General features: G+C 40.0%; 1 protein-coding gene across 3 annotated transcripts in view; it reads left to right on the top strand.

The window, feature by feature from the left end:
- The window catches only part of DIP2A (disco interacting protein 2 homolog A), a 98,501-nt gene that overhangs the window by 47,956 nt on the left and 35,038 nt on the right, over positions 1-15,507 (top strand). For all 3 annotated transcript variants that reach the window (XR_006179564.1, XM_042874390.1, XM_042874389.1), the window contains exons 5-13: positions 1,464-1,709; positions 9,367-9,495; positions 10,654-10,773; positions 11,996-12,193; positions 12,671-12,762; positions 12,992-13,102; positions 13,813-13,936; positions 14,267-14,376; positions 14,789-14,891. Coding sequence is in view for 2 of the 3 variants with exons in the window: in XM_042874390.1 (XP_042730324.1) it covers positions 1,464-1,709; positions 9,367-9,495; positions 10,654-10,773; positions 11,996-12,193; positions 12,671-12,762; positions 12,992-13,102; positions 13,813-13,936; positions 14,267-14,376; positions 14,789-14,891 (1,233 nt within the window). In the remaining variant the exon portion in view is untranslated. The remainder of the gene's footprint in view (positions 1-1,463; positions 1,710-9,366; positions 9,496-10,653; positions 10,774-11,995; positions 12,194-12,670; positions 12,763-12,991; positions 13,103-13,812; positions 13,937-14,266; positions 14,377-14,788; positions 14,892-15,507) is intronic.

Raw genomic sequence — 15,507 nt, 5'->3', positions numbered from 1 at the left:
AAGTAAAGACATTTGTGATTTTAACTTTGAAAAGGCTGCTCTGATAAACAGGGTTTCTAGTTTTGTGGTTTTGCACTGGTTAAGAGCAGTTTTCCTGAAGCTGCTGGAAATGCACATATTCTTAAAAACAGGACTGAACATGTGGTGGTTGAAAGTTGTGCCAAAGATGAAGTAATGCTTTTCAATATGGCTTCAACAAAATTTGGTCTTGGAATTACATATCACTATGTTCAGAGGATTTAGAAAAGTTCCAAAACAAAGACTGCAGGTTTCTGAGGCAACAACCTCTTGTCACTCAGGAGCACCACATCTGGAAAGGACTTTGCTGTACAGCAGTGGACATCCTGTCTTTCTCCTCAGCTGTTGTTTGGCTCATGTTGACTTCTGCCTGCAGTATCTTTTCAGGAGTATTCTCAGCTTTATGTGTGACTTGGAACTACTCTGCACAAACTGACGTGATATGGACAGTGCGTTGTTGTAGGAACATCCTTTTGATTACCGGGGGTGGAGGGTGCTGTGTTACGGACCTAGTTCTTAAAATGCAACAGTTCCTTTAGTAAGAGACAGAATATGGAGCCTACTTAGTAACTTCCTTTTTTTTTGGCAAGCATTCCTTAACGTTCAAACAAATTCTGCAGGAAATCTCAAACTTAATAAAAGGCGAAAATATAAACTTCTGTTAGAGTCTTGGCTTCAAGTGTAGTGAGATTATTTTATATACATTTTAAAAGACTCTTTTATTTTATTGATTGAGCACATAAGAAAGATTAGATGCAAAAGGGAAACTTACAAAAAGCTGCGAATATCTGGATGGTAACTAACATGGTTATCAGGCTTCTAACAGCAACAAATATACATCTGCAATAAAAACATGTTTTTCTAAGCATTGACATGTTATGCACCTTAATGTCAGCTTGTGGTTAAAGTTCATGGGGTTATTCTTTGATTAATGTCTCTTTCATTTGCGCTGTACCTCTTTTTAGTAAGTAGTTAAAAAAATGTCAAAAGAACCTATATGTGAAAAATTAAAAAAAAAAAAGAAGAAAGGAAAGAGGAGGGGAAAGGAAATATATCCAACAAAAAATGATGGAAATTATTCAGATAGGACAAGTTCCAATTTATCTATTCAGAAATATTCCATAAGGGTGGTATGCTTATTTAGCGTGATTCAAAGTATATTAAGTATCTTAGGTAGAAAGTTTTTTCAAACATTGTCTTTCCAAGTGCGGGTGATAAATGAAACTTCGCTTCAAGGTGCTCTTGTTACAACACATAGAATTTGTTGCATTTCCCTAAAAATGGTAATGAACAGAATTGGTGCATGTGAAGATACCATTTGCTTAATAGATGCATCTCATGTGTAGCACATGAGAATGCTATGCGAAGAACATGGAAAAACTTCATGTTCCTGTCTGTTGGGTCATTCCCACATTACATGCCTGTCATCATTATTTTAATCACAGACACATCGTCAGCATCAGAAGATGAGGGCTCGTTGCGTCGGCAAGGGCGGATCACCTCCACTCCGTTCCAGAGCCATTCCAACGTAGAGCCCTGGCTTAACCGGGTTATTCAGGGCTCGTCCACCTCATCCTCTGCATCTTCCACCTCATCTCATCCAGGAGGGAAACCTGCTGCTGCTTCCAGTACTGCTACTGCCACTGCTGCTGCCACGGTGCTTGCAGATCTCATGGCACACATCCAGCTAGGTTAGTAAAGAACTCCCTGTGTGATTGGAATAAAATCGAATTAATATCCCAAAGCAGAGCTAAATGCAGAAGTCAGGTACGTGCTGTGCTCCACCAGGAGATATCCATAAATAGCCTTAAAATGTACAATCCTCAGACCAGGTATGTATGATACATATGTATTTAGTTTAAATCAAACCAGTTTTTCAGGAGATCTGAACATGCATTCTCTTGATAAAATGCTTGATTTATCAAGAAACTGAAGTTAAATTTTCAGTGGTCCTAAAAGTGGAATTTCAAAGGGATCGTGTTTTTGGTGTGTGCTTTATAATCTTACAGTATTTTTCAGCATTATGCTATGGATTTCAAAGGTGACTCAATCGATAAACATCTAGAAGTCTAGAAATATATTTGGAATTTTTGAGAAGATATGAAATTAGAGGTACTGAAAATGCTAGATTTCAAAGTGACATGTGGTTTTCCTTTAATTACAGTTTGTCGTGATAACGTTTGGCCTTTATTCTGGAGTTAAAGTGAAAAAATAGAAGTACTGGTAAGCCAAAGTGAATCAGAATATCATAGGGGTTGGAAGGGATCTCTGAAGATCATCTAATCCAACTCCCCTGCTACAGCAGGCTCCCTAGAGTAGATTGCAGTGGAAAGCATCCAGGAGACTCCACAACCTCTCTCGTCAGCCCATTCCAAAGTTCTGTCACCCTCATACTGAAGAAGTGCTTCCCCATGTTCGTATGGAACTTTCTGTGTTCCGGTTTGTACCTGTTGCCTTTTGTCCTCCAAAAAGAGCCTGACCCCATCCATTTGATAGACTCTCTTTGGTATGATCACCTCTCAGTCTTCTCCAGGCTGAACAGTCCCAGGTCTCTCATCCTTTCCTCATGAGGGAGATACTCCAGACCCCTAATCGTCTTTGTGGCCCTTCGCTGGCCTCTCTCCTGCAGTTCCCTGCCTTTTTTGAACTGGAGAGCACAAAACTGGACCCAGTGCTCCAGATGTGGCCTCACCAGGGCAGAGCAGAGTGGGGAGTATAACCTCCCTTGACCTGCCGTCCATGCTCTTCTTGATGCACTCCACAACACCATCAGTCTTCTTGGCCACAAGGGCACACTGCTGATTCATGGCCAACCTGGCCACCAGGGCACCTTCTCTGCGGAGCTGCTCTCCAGCAGGTCAGCCCCTAACTTGCACTCATGTGTGATATTATTCCTCCCCACGTGTACGATTCTACTCTTGAAATTGTTGAACCTCATCATATTCCGATCTGTCCAACTCTCAGCCTCTCCAGGTCTTGCTGAACAGCTGCACAGCCTTCTGGTGTGTCAGCCACTTCTCCCAGCTTTGTATCATCAGCAAACTTGCTGAGACTGCACTCCATCCCTTTATCCTGCTCACTGATGAAGTCACTGAACAAGAACAGACTCGGTTCCAACTTCTGGGGAGTACTTCTAGCTACAGATCTCCAAATTTGACTCTGCACCTCCAGATCACAACCCTCTGAGCTCTGCCAGTCAGCCACTTTTCAGTCCACCTCACTGTCCACTCATCTTCCCACAACTTCCTAGGCATACTGATGAGGATGTTATGGGAGACAGTGTAAAAAGCCTTGCTAAATCAATGCGCACAACATCCACTCCTGTCCCGTCATCTACCCAGCCAGTCATGACATCCTAGCAGGATACTGGGTTGGTGAAGTATGACTTCCCCTTGACGAATCCGTGTTGGCTACTCCTGATAACCTTCTTTTCTTGCAGTCCGTGGAGATGACATCCAGACCAAGTTATTCCATAACTTTCCAGGTATGGAGATGAGGCTGACTGGCCTGTAGTTTCCCAGATCCTCTCTCTTGCCCTTTTTGAGGACTGGAGTGACACTGACTCTCTTCCAGTGCTCAAGCACCATTCCCATGAGTGAGTTTTGTCTCAATCTCTGTAACACTGAAGGTCCAGAACTTCTTGTTCCTTTTTTCACTTGTGGGATAATTAGCAGGCAGGGACAAAAGCCATCTTTTCTGTTGTGGAGATGTTTTTTATATTATTTCTATACATAGTCAAGTGAAAATTGATCATGGATTTGTTTGCGTACAAAAGATGAGTAGTTATGTAAACTTTTGGAGAAGGACCTAGAGGAGCAGTAGTAGTTATGTATTTCAAACACATGTATTTCTTTTTTTCCAGTATAGTTTAGAAAGAAAAAAAGTTATATTTATGTTTCACCTATTGTGAATGGTTTGGGTTGGAAGAGACCTTAAAGCCTCCCCAGTTCCAACCCTGTCGGACCAGGTTGTTCAAAGCTGTATTAAACCCAGCCTTGAATGTTTCCAAGGATGAGACATTCGCAGCTTCTCTGGGCAGCCTCACTGTGCTCTGTGTAAATAGTTTCTTCTTGTCTAATCTTAAACTGGCTCTTTTTTAATTTAAAACTTTTATCGCTTGTCCTGTCATACACTCCCTGGTAAAGAATCCCTCACCATTTTTCTTGTAGGCTCCCTGTAGGTCTTCTATCTCTTCTGCATTTTGCATGGGAAACTAAACAGCAGCTCTAACTCTCTCAGCCTGTCTTTGTAGGTGAGGTAATGCAGCCCTCTGACTACTTTTGTAGCCTTTCTCTGGACCCACTCAGACAGTTCCATGTCTTTCTTGTGCTGTGAACCCCAGCGCTGAAAGCAATACGTTCTCAAATTCTTGTGTTTTTAATACTGTGCAATAGGTATCACGTATGCTATTCCTGAATGTTTAGAGTTCCGGCAGTTCTGCTTACTCAGCTTTTTGCTTACCTGGTGCTGTATGCCTGCACAGATATACAGACAGTCTTCTCTAACTCTTTATAGAGAACAGTCTAGGTCAGATAGGAACAAAACTGAAATGTTATGCAAAGTGCCATACAACGCTACGGGCAGCATTTAGTTTCATTCATTTTTCTATACTTCATCAGTACTTCATCCATAAATGTAGGCTCTTCTGTTTTGTGGTTTTACTGTTAGCAAGAACTTTCCTGTTTGTATGAAATATGACCTTTTTGTTGCCTTTAAAGAAATCTACATTTTCATCTTCCTTTTCCCAAACTTTTATTCATACTATTCTTATGGACTTTGAATGTTGCTGCTGGATCACTGGGAAGTATTTGGTGTACAGGAGGCACTGGAACAGTATGAATGAGCCACTGATGTCTGCTGCCCTCAAAATCTGATTTAAGAAGGAAATTTGCATTTATTTATTGTGTTTAGTGGGCATAAGTAAAATGGAGTATTTCTGTGCCTTGCTTTGAGGACAGTCTGAAATTTCATAGGGATCATGTTTATCTCCTTAAAATTCACAAATACAATTATGACTAACCTTTGAAGTTCGTGTAAGATTGTTGATGAAATTCCATCATAACTGTAAAAGCTTGCAAGATAAGAATAGTATGTGTAAAATGTAACACAGCAACGTGTTACAGCGAATATCTCAAGCTTTATACAGTAAAGAGAGATCAAATTTCACAACCAGCTTCTTAAGATCTATCCATCCAGAGTATTTAATCGTGAAAATCGTATGCAATATCAAGGCCTACATAGCAGTTCAAAGTCCAGCACTTAAGAGGCTAGATGTTTAACATTGCACAGTGGAATGGTTTGAAATTTCAGTAAAGAGAAATAAATATGTAATTATAGTTTCTATTGGGAAGGAGGATCAGAGATTAAAAGCTCGTAGAGTCGTAGCTGGAGGGGACCCACAAGGGTCATCCAGTCCAACCCTCAGCCCCACACAGCGCCTCCTAAACCCAGCCCCTTTGACTGAGGTTGGTGTCCCAATGCTCCCTGAGCTCTGGGAGCCCTGGGAGCTGCTCCATGCCCATCGCCCTCTGGGGCACAGCCTTCTCCTCACCTCCATCTGACCCTTCTCTGACACAGCTCCCTCCTTACTCTGTTTTTACACTGCAGCTTTTTTTGTCAATAAACACTGGAATATTTCCACAGAGGAGGCCTTTTGTATGTGCTAGAGCGTAAAATGAGTTTTATTAATTCCTCAGTGAATGTACTGACTTCTGCAATACATAACCCTTCTTTCTTACATATTTCTAATATTATGCTTCATCAAAATATTCTATACGTGTGTATTGAATAACAGTTTTCATATGCTGGAGAATTTATACTAAGTCTGTATTAAATTCCCAAGCAGTAGGCTGCAGTATTGAAAGTACAAGGTTACGGTGCTGTATCAAGTCAAATAGAAATATGCATCCTGTTTAAGCAGCTTGTCTTTCATCGATAAAAGTAAAGGCACGTTGTCTGGGGCCTTGTGTTATGTTAGTGTAATACTTTCTTTAACATGTCTAAAGGTAGCAGTGTGTCAGGGTGTTCTTAAAGTTTAAATTTCCCTCCTTAGCTATTGTGAAGTAGCAGGGAAAATGGATGATCATGATCTTTGGCACATAATCTGTTTATTGAAAGACTTAAAAGCACGATTTGGAAATGCATCCACTGCTCTCTGGTACAAACCTTGTGCTCATCGATCATATCCCACATGTACCTGTGAGGGACATGGTTAGTGAGCACGGTACTGATGGGCTGATGGTTGGACTGACTGATGTTAGAGGTCTTTTCTAGCCTTAATGATCCTATGGATTCTCTTTCTTAGCTGGAAGCAGGGATATGTGGTAGGTGTTTGAGCTTTGATTGCTGTGTTACCACCACAGGAGATTGTGAGAGTGTTTGAAACGACGTTTCTAGGGTTTTTTTGCAGAGGAATATGCAGGAAGTAATGGCTTAGGGATTCTGTGTTAAGTTGTAGCTGAGCTAGTGTGCTCTCTTTATTTTTTTGTTGTTCCAGTAGAATTTAATACATTTATTTTAAATGTCCATTTTTATTGAGTAATTTCCAAGAGATGAAATGAGATACAGCAGTCTGTGTCTAACCCAGCTTTCTGCTTAGGTGAGGGCTTTTCTGTAGTATTTGAATCTTCATTATAAGGTTCTTCCTTAGAGACTGCTCTCTGTCTGATGCCTTGCTTTTAATTTTCTATATTGTATCTCGTGCATTTTTTTCTCGGGTTAGTGCCTTTATCATTAGCATTTATTGTCTCCGTCTCTTCTAATCAGTAACTGACGGTCTGAATCCCATTAACTTTGGTCTCCAAGTCACAAGTGTGTTCACATGATTTTTTGGCTGCTCCCCATTTCTCTTTCAGTGCTTTGACAAAGTATCTCTAGGCAAGAGAGACTCATTTCATGGATTTTCATGGACTTATGAGTAGAATGCCTATATAATTAATGAAATTAATGTGATTTTCATCTGAGCGTAAGTCCTGAAGACGGAAATTATTCCTTGTGGATGCATAAAAGGAATTCTGTCTTCTCAGGGCAGATGTGTGAAGACCAGTTTTCTTCATTGTGCAGGACACAGTAGGTGTGGGCTGCAGAGAAGTTGTTCATAAGCACTCCTGCACTCCACTTCTGGGTTAGGGACACTGATCTGCATGAAACTTGGCTGTGAGATGCTTATGAGATATCTGAATGCTATGGAGCAGCACCTCCACATGTAGCTCTTTTATGTGCTCATTTTCAGTTGGAAATGATTGTGAATGTTCTTTTTTTTCCCAAGCATTCTCATTTTTGGTGTGATTTCTTTGAACTCAGCTCTTCTATAAGTGTTCCCAAATACCTTTTTCCCTGTGTTACTTTCTGTGCATTTAGTTGCAGAACTTTTGTATTTCAAAAATCTGTCTTTTGCATGTGTGTGCTTTTTCTTAACAGGAATATACATGGCAAAACTCACATTCTTTCAGTGTTTCAATTCCTGTACTTTAAATATGGCTTCTGGACTTCGTAGTGTGTATGTGTGTTTTATTCTCTGCTGTGACTTTGATGTATGTACCTATATGCATGCCACATCAAATGCATGCCACAGGTTCACGTTTTGGGTCACATTAGTGCTTAGTGGTGACAGCATCTTCTATGCAGAATGGTATTTTGAGGATTTCCACTGATGAAGTCATACTGCAGTTACATCTCTGAGCATAGTTCTTGCTAGTATATTAAAGGAATGAAAGCTTTACTCATTAATAATCTATCCAGGGTTTGTAAGTACAGTGGGCTGATACTGCACTATGGGGCCCAGGTACTTTGGATTGTGTTTCCTTTCTTATTTAGTAGGCTTTATGAAGTCAGTGTTTTAGGACTTTGGTAAAGATGGGAATTAATACAATTTAAAAAAAATAAATGAAGCTGTATAGTGCTTATCAAGGGCCTTTCAGTTTATTCTGAATACTTGGGCTTTCTATAAACCTTGTGAAGTATTGTGAAGACTATATGGATCAGTTTTACTCATAGTTGTCATGTTTTATTGTTACTGGTTTGAAATCCAACACTTATTAAATCAAGAGATACTTTGTCCTTCTGGTACCTTACCCAAATGAAGGAATTTTGTGGTCCTGCTTAATACCTAATGTGACAGATCTCTCTAACACAAGATTTGTCATTGCAGTGGTGATTGCTAGAAAGTATGAGAATAAGTTTTCTTCTGATGATCCTACTAAAACTGCTTAGAGCTGTTTATCTATAAGCTCTGGAAATCTGTGAGCAGAGTTATAAGCACTTGTTACCCTAGGGCTAATTGCTTCTTAAAAATGAGTTGGTGAATATTACATACTTCACAGCACTGTCTGTATCTCATCAGGCTTTGGTTCTTGCTGCAGAATTTCTGTCACACAAAAATTCTTCAAGGCCTATCACTAGTGAGCTGTATGACTCCATGCAGTTTTCTAGCGTGGCGCAGCATTCTGTTCGTAAGCTTTTCCCTGTTGAAATCCAATTTTTATTCATTAGGATTCTGAATATTTCAGGTCTGCAATTCCTGATATCAGTAATTCCTGATATCGGTAATTCAGGTATTCCTTACTTGAACTCTCCTTCCCTATACTTTCTTCAAAACCATTCCATAAAGTAGATCACAGGTTTTCTAATGACAGTATTCCCAAGTGTTCTTCTGTAGTGTAGAGGCATAGCACAGTTCCAAGTAATGCAAGTTTTTGCCTTAAGATTGTTACAGGGTGATTATTCAATACTTTGAGTTCACGAGAATTGCTCTGCTTTTCCTGTGTATGTTACAGAATGGTTAAGTATTAATTGCTTGTATCACACACCATTGAAATTAAACAGTTTGTGATGTCAGGCCTACATGACCACGTCATGCCTCAGGAAGCCCTGTGCTTAATCTGTTTTGATCAGTGGTGCACCGAAGTGTATTCAGTGTTGACATCTGCACCAGTTTTGTAAGTGCACATCACAGGTAACCCGGCTGTCCTCACTAGTACTGCTTGTGAAGGACGGATGGTCTGTACCCCAGAGTAGGAAGCATTGATAACAGATACATCGACTGACTGAAAAACGTGGTAAGAAAGGCTGCTAAAGGAAAAGGATGATGTAATCATCCTGTAACTTATGTCTGAATTTCCTTGGGTCACTTTGGAATTAGGTGGAGCTCGTTTCCCCTCTGGGAAGGCAAAGCGGTTCCTTTCAGAATTCAATGCAGCATTCTCATTCCCTCCTTAAGATTTTGGTTATGATTTGATTAAAGAAAAGAATTTCGTCAAAAATGGGAGAGCAGCAAAAGTGCTGTAAGAAGCAACATTGGATGCATTAACACGATTGATGGGCTCGTTTGTTTTTCTCACATTTATACAGATAACCACTCAGCACCTCCTGATGTAACCACTGGTCTGGTGGAACACTTGCATCATGAGCGTCCACAAGTAGCATCAGTACGAGGAGTTCCCAGAGGCTATAACAGCAGCATTTTGGAAACTGGAGATGGTAATTGCATTATAAACCTCCAACTGTCTGTGTCCTTTTTTCTGAATGAGCAGAACTGAGCTTGACACCCATCATGTGCCATGCCTCCTCCAAAGCCCACTCCTCATTTTTATTTGTATGGTGCATATGTCAGTCTGCAAAGGAAAGGCTGTTTTGCATTTCCTGTGTTCTGCCACTGGGAAGCACAGGGTCATCCCTCACTAATTACCATCACAAGCAAAACAGATTCAGTGCAGGGAGTTGAATATAGTATTGCCTGTTGCTAATAGACTAGAGCAGTGAGAAACTAAAAGAAACTACAAATGCCTTCCCTTCTCTCCCATCCACTGTCTACTGTATCTTCCCCTCAAGCAGCACAACCCACAGCACTTCATCTCTGCCACTGCCCCATAGTCATTCTGTGTCCCTGCTCGGTGTGGGGTCCCTCCCACGGGATGATTCTATCCTTCCTGAACTGATCTTGCACGGGCTTTCCACGGGCTGCAGCTTTTCATGCACAGCTCCTGCATGGCTCTGGTACTGCAGGGTCCATCCTGCTAGAACTGCTCCAGCAGTCCAGAGTCACAGGCAGCAGCTCCAGGCTGGGACCTGTATCTGCAGTGTCTCCATGGGGCTGCAGCATCCTTCAGGCCACATCTCCCTGCTGCACTGTGGGCTCTTCCACAGGCTGCCCACGGAGGTCTGGTCTGTGCCTGCAGTACCTCCTGCCCTCTCTCTGCACTGATCTGGGTGGCTGCAGGACTGCTTCTCTCATTTCTCACCATTCTCTCCCAGCTGCTGTTACACAGCATTTTTCCTCTTTCTTAAATCTGCTGCCAGAGACACAGCCAACATCACTCATGGCTCAGCTCTGGCCAGGAGTGGGTCCCTTTTGGACTGGTGGGAGCCATCTCTGGTCTGACACATGGCAATGCTAGGATCTGTTTACAGAGACCATCCTCCTGCTGCAGCCCTCCATTATGAAAACCTTGCACTGTAATCCATATGTGAAACTGATATTGTTTAAAGCTTTTTTTACCCAAACAAGCTATGCATTTTGAATGACTCTTCCACCTGAAATCTGTGCTGAGCTTGGAATAATGTTGTCAGCAATGTGGAAACATGTGTTTTGTATGTTTATTAATACATGTTAAATAGTGCATCCTTTCTGTTTGGCAGGTGTCCCAGTGAATAGCAGAGTGTCCTCTAAAATCCAGCAGCTTCTAAATACCTTGAAAAGACCAAAGCGCCCACCTTTGAAAGAGTTTTTTGTTGATGATTTTGAAGAACTACTAGAAGGTTAATTTTCTTTTAAATCCAATTTTCACTCTTAGTGTAAGCAATTCAAGAAAGAACTGATATGGCTTAGCAAGTGTTGTTTTCTTTTTTTCTTCCTAAAGAGAAACAATAATCATGATAGAACTGCAGTAACATATGACCATTCTGTCCACAGTGTAAAAGTGAAGCATAATATTCCAACTCAGCCCTCCTGCTGTATGTTCTTATACTTGACATTCCTCACTTGCTTTGGAAAATCTGATTCAGCCCAGTTTGGCTCAGTGTGATGACAATTGTTTACCTGCAGGCAGCTTATTTTCTATGCACAACCCCCACATCCTGTTCTGAAAAGATGTCTTTTAGCTGATCAGTGTCCGAGTCCACTTAAATGAGAAGGGTTGCTTACTTTTAACTGGAATTCATTAGTTTAACGTTGTCTGCATGTATGTTAATATCTTCTGTTTGGAATATAGAATATTTCATTATTTTACAGGTTAAGAGAAACTGAATACTTAGACTGTGCAGTGTTATATATGTACTGCATAAAACTATAGTGCAACTATAAATGCATAGAGAATAGATTTTTTTCCATTCATACTCTTCAAGAGTAAATGAAAATTCCGTTCTCAGTGCTGTATCTTCAGCAGTTGCTGCTAGATTCCTTGTAGTGTTTATTTGATGCTCTAAAATGTGAAGTGTTTGCTGTTCTATTCTTTCTGTGGAGATTTTTCAGGCAAACTTAACGTTGAAGTGTATAAAATCAACCAAGATACTCTGTAATACCAGGAGCGTTTCAGCTGATTTGCATTATTAGGTTACAGAGCCATATAGTCATTCTTCATCACCTGTTGAAAATTTGGTGCAGTGAAAGTACATCCAATTGGTGCTGAAGCCATTCTTTCTGATAATGCTTCTTGGTTTGGTGTAGGCTTTCATTCAAATAGATGTGCAGAACAAACAGCAGAAAATAATGTCTCACAGGAGGGAAAAAGGAGTGAACTCAGGATTGAAGTTCTGTTCCTGCGGCCATCTTTTTTAAGCAGTGTGGAATCAGAACTACAAGTTGATTATTTTTTAAGAAGCCAACAGAAGATTAAGTTAGCATCATCATAAAGCAGGGGAGAAGCACTAGCATTGAGAAGCTGTGAGTAAGGATGAGTATGGTTTGTAGAACAGTCTTAAGTGTAATTTGCACATTTGGTGAAGACCCACATTCACCCACTTTACTCTTTTCTGATTTTAGTGCAACAGCCTGACCCAAATCAACCGAAGCCTGAAGGAAACCAGATGAATGTACTTAAAGGTGAACCTGTCGGTGTGGTGACCAGCTGGCCACCTTCTCTGCTTGCAGCCTTGCAACGCTGGGGAACTACCCAGCCAAAAGCCCCTTGTCTGACTGCATTGGATACAACTGGGAAAGCTGTCTATACACTTACCTATGGTAGGTATTGATGGCAACTGGAAGAAAGAAGCAGATGTTCATTGTTGAACAAATGGTTGGCTTTATTTTTTTTTAATCACTGTTCTTATTTTTGAAAGCTACATGTTAAAGAATTTCATGTATTTATTTGTTTTTACTATTTCCAATAAGTAGTTAGATTTTTGTCTTTTAATTTAAAAGCTTGGATAACTTCTTTGTTCTGTGTTATGGAAAGCTGTAAAGCACCAAACTGGCTTTTCACAGTGTTGCATAATATGGCATTTATTCCTAACCTCTGTTTATTAAATTTTAGTTAAATTTCTGTGCAGATTAGGGTTTTTCTTTTTAGGCCAAGCAGTTTGATTCTCCCCAGTATTTGCTAATGTAACTGCTAATTCTGTTCTAATACAACCAGCTTGCTTGTATATAGATATTGTCAACTGCTGGCTGAATTTTGCAATTTAAGCCTCTATTTTTTTATTTCTTCCTCGTCTTTAGGCAAACTGTGGAGTCGGAGCTTGAAGTTAGCATATACCCTGCTAAACAAGCTAACCAGTAGGAATGAACCACTGCTAAAGCCTGGAGACCGGGTAGGTTTGTTTGAGGTCATCTGTATGGATAAAATAGAGAGTGAGGAACAGCTTCAGCTTTGTAATACTGTAATTTGTAATATTATGTGTAATCACAGCTCTCACTATTTCTCTTCCTATTTTGTGAACCTGGATAGTGCTGTGACATTTTTGTCCCACAGATTTTAAAAAAGGTGCCACCCAAATGACAACAAAAGGCATTTCATGTCATTCTAATGTATTTTTGTAGGTAGCTCTTGTATTTCCTAATAGTGATCCAGTTATGTTTATGGTGGCGTTTTATGGATGTCTCCTGGCAGAACTTATCCCTGTGCCAATAGAAGTTCCGCTGACAAGAAAGGTAGGCGAATACATCCAAAAAATTCATAGCTTCATAAATGAATTGGAGAGGGATGGGTGGTACCTGGATCTTACATGGGATCCCTCCAAGCCTGCACTTTTGAAAGCAGTACAGTGCATCAGCTGAATGACTCACTCTGCTTCTCCAGAGCCTAGTAGACTGAAGTGCATGTTCTAAGAGATGGGACAAAATTTTGTGAACCTATTAATTTTACTATTTTAGGATGCGTCCTTATAGAAATTGTTCTAATATGTTCTTTTGGAAAAGATCTGTGGGTTTTTTTTCCTCAAAATTCAACACTGAGGTGCAATATTTTCAGCTCCCAGACTGATTAGTGGGAACAGAGGCAAGTAGAACAGGCTCTGCTGTTTGGTGCCTCAAGTCTCAGAAACAACATCAAACTGGCTCTGTTTCTTGATGAAACATATGAACTTCCTACAGGGTTGGAGAATTGTGCACAGCCATTCTTCCATTCTTCCGTTCTACCATTGCTTACCAGACTACTCCCTAATCTGACGTAGTTCACCCTGAGCAAAACTGTATTTTGAGCGTAGATTTCAGTGCTATCATGAAAGGTCTTTGCACCTTTCTTTTTCCCTGTGGTATAGATTGGCTTAGTATTTTCAAAACATGGAAAAATTGCAGTAAACTGTGCAATTTGTGAGTAAACTGATTATTTGTGAGTTTGCTATAATATGGTTTCTCTGTAGGATGCTGGCAGCCAACAAATTGGCTTTCTTTTGGGCAGCTGTGGAGTAACGCTCGCTTTAACCACTGATGCTTGTCAGAAAGGCCTTCCTAAAGCTCAAACGGGTGAGGTGGTTACATTCAAAGGTATGTTTTCAAAGTACTCAAATTCTGTTTTAGTATAAGCAATGTATATATTGATTTTTACTGCTAAGCCACCTCATTGAGTCTGCTTGCGAGCTTCTAGTTTACGTATAAAGAATTGCCATTATTGTCAAGAGAGCACTTAGTGCTCCTCCTTCTTCCATCAGGATTGTGATGCTGCAGCCATAGCTTGATTCATATTGTTATCCTGGAGTACTGGGGAAAGAAAAAAAAAAAAAGATTTTGGTAGTGTAATGACAGTAATTTGTGGTTTTCTGTTTGTTGTTTTTTGTTTGTTTGTTTTTTGTTTTTTGTTTTTTTTTTAATTTGAAGGTTGGCCTCGTCTCATTTGGTTTGTGATTGATGGGAAGCATCTGGCAAAACCAACTAAGGATTGGCATCCACAATTACGGGATGCCAGTGCTGAGATTGCTTATATTGAGGTGATCCAGTATAATATGCTTAACATATTGTTACACTGTTCCCATTTAAGTCACAATGCATCTTCCTTCTTCGATCTTCTGATGCTACAGAAGAGATGACTGTAATATCTATAATTGTGGAGCAAGAGTTTTTCTCTCAAAATTACTGGGAAAACTGTCATACTGAGTATGACTAAAGACCGGGAATAATTGGCATTTTGGGATCCCTGGGACACTTTGTTTCATTAGGGTAGGGTGTTAGTGTGTTCTCTGAACTTAAGTTGCATCTCTTACATTAGCTATTTTCTTTAAAAAATGTAAATATCTGCCTCTTCTATTTATCCTTTCAGTCACTACTGTACATTTCTGTATTTGTTGTTTACTTTCTGTATTTGTTGTTAAAGTAATGTGTGTGTAAACTTTCTCTTTTCAGTACAAAACAAGTAAAGAAGGCAGCACAGTGGGCATTACTATATCTCATGCTTCCATGCTGGCACACTGTCACGCATTGACTCAGGCATGTGGGTATTCAGAAGGTAAGTTAGGTATAACTTCAAAATGACACCTACTGCTTTCATTGTTCAGGAAAATTATGTCACAAAATCAAGTTTCCTGCCATAAAATAACTTCAGGTCTTCTGTGTGAATATCATACAGAATCTGTCGTACGATGCTGTGAAACTGCTGAATGCTTTTTCCAGCTAACATGGTTACATGCAGTTCACTTTTCCTAAAGGTCAAAAATATTTGAGGGTATAGAAGATGCGCATTTCCATATGTATGGGTTCATACTCTCCACTACTCTTGGAGCTCTCATTTGTGCAGGGACTGAATGGATATGTGGCTGGCTTACTGGAGTATTTTATTAATTGGGAAATAGCTTTGTATGCTCTTGTATTTTTTGAAAGCTAAACAAGAACAACAGGTACTTGAAGAAACATTTATTTTAAATTCAATCATCCTCCATCCTTGATTAGTAGATTTCACTTGATTAGTAAAAGACGTCCTCCTATAATCTGGTTAGATCCTATGCCAAACTTTGATTTATGTTTGGAATCACATAAGTTCAAACTTCTCAGAGAAAAGCACTGAAGAAAATTCAGTACAGCTGTGGTAGTATTTCTCACTAATATGATTCTTTCAAATACAGTTG

The sequence above is a fragment of the Lagopus leucura genome, unplaced genomic scaffold (assembly GCF_019238085.1).
Source record: "Lagopus leucura isolate 7727_CA_CO unplaced genomic scaffold, USGS_WTPT01 Super-Scaffold_100012, whole genome shotgun sequence".
Classification (NCBI taxonomy): Eukaryota; Metazoa; Chordata; class Aves; order Galliformes; family Phasianidae; genus Lagopus; species Lagopus leucura.
Note: the sequence above shows the minus strand (reverse complement) of the source record. Positions and strands in the feature narration are given on the sequence as shown.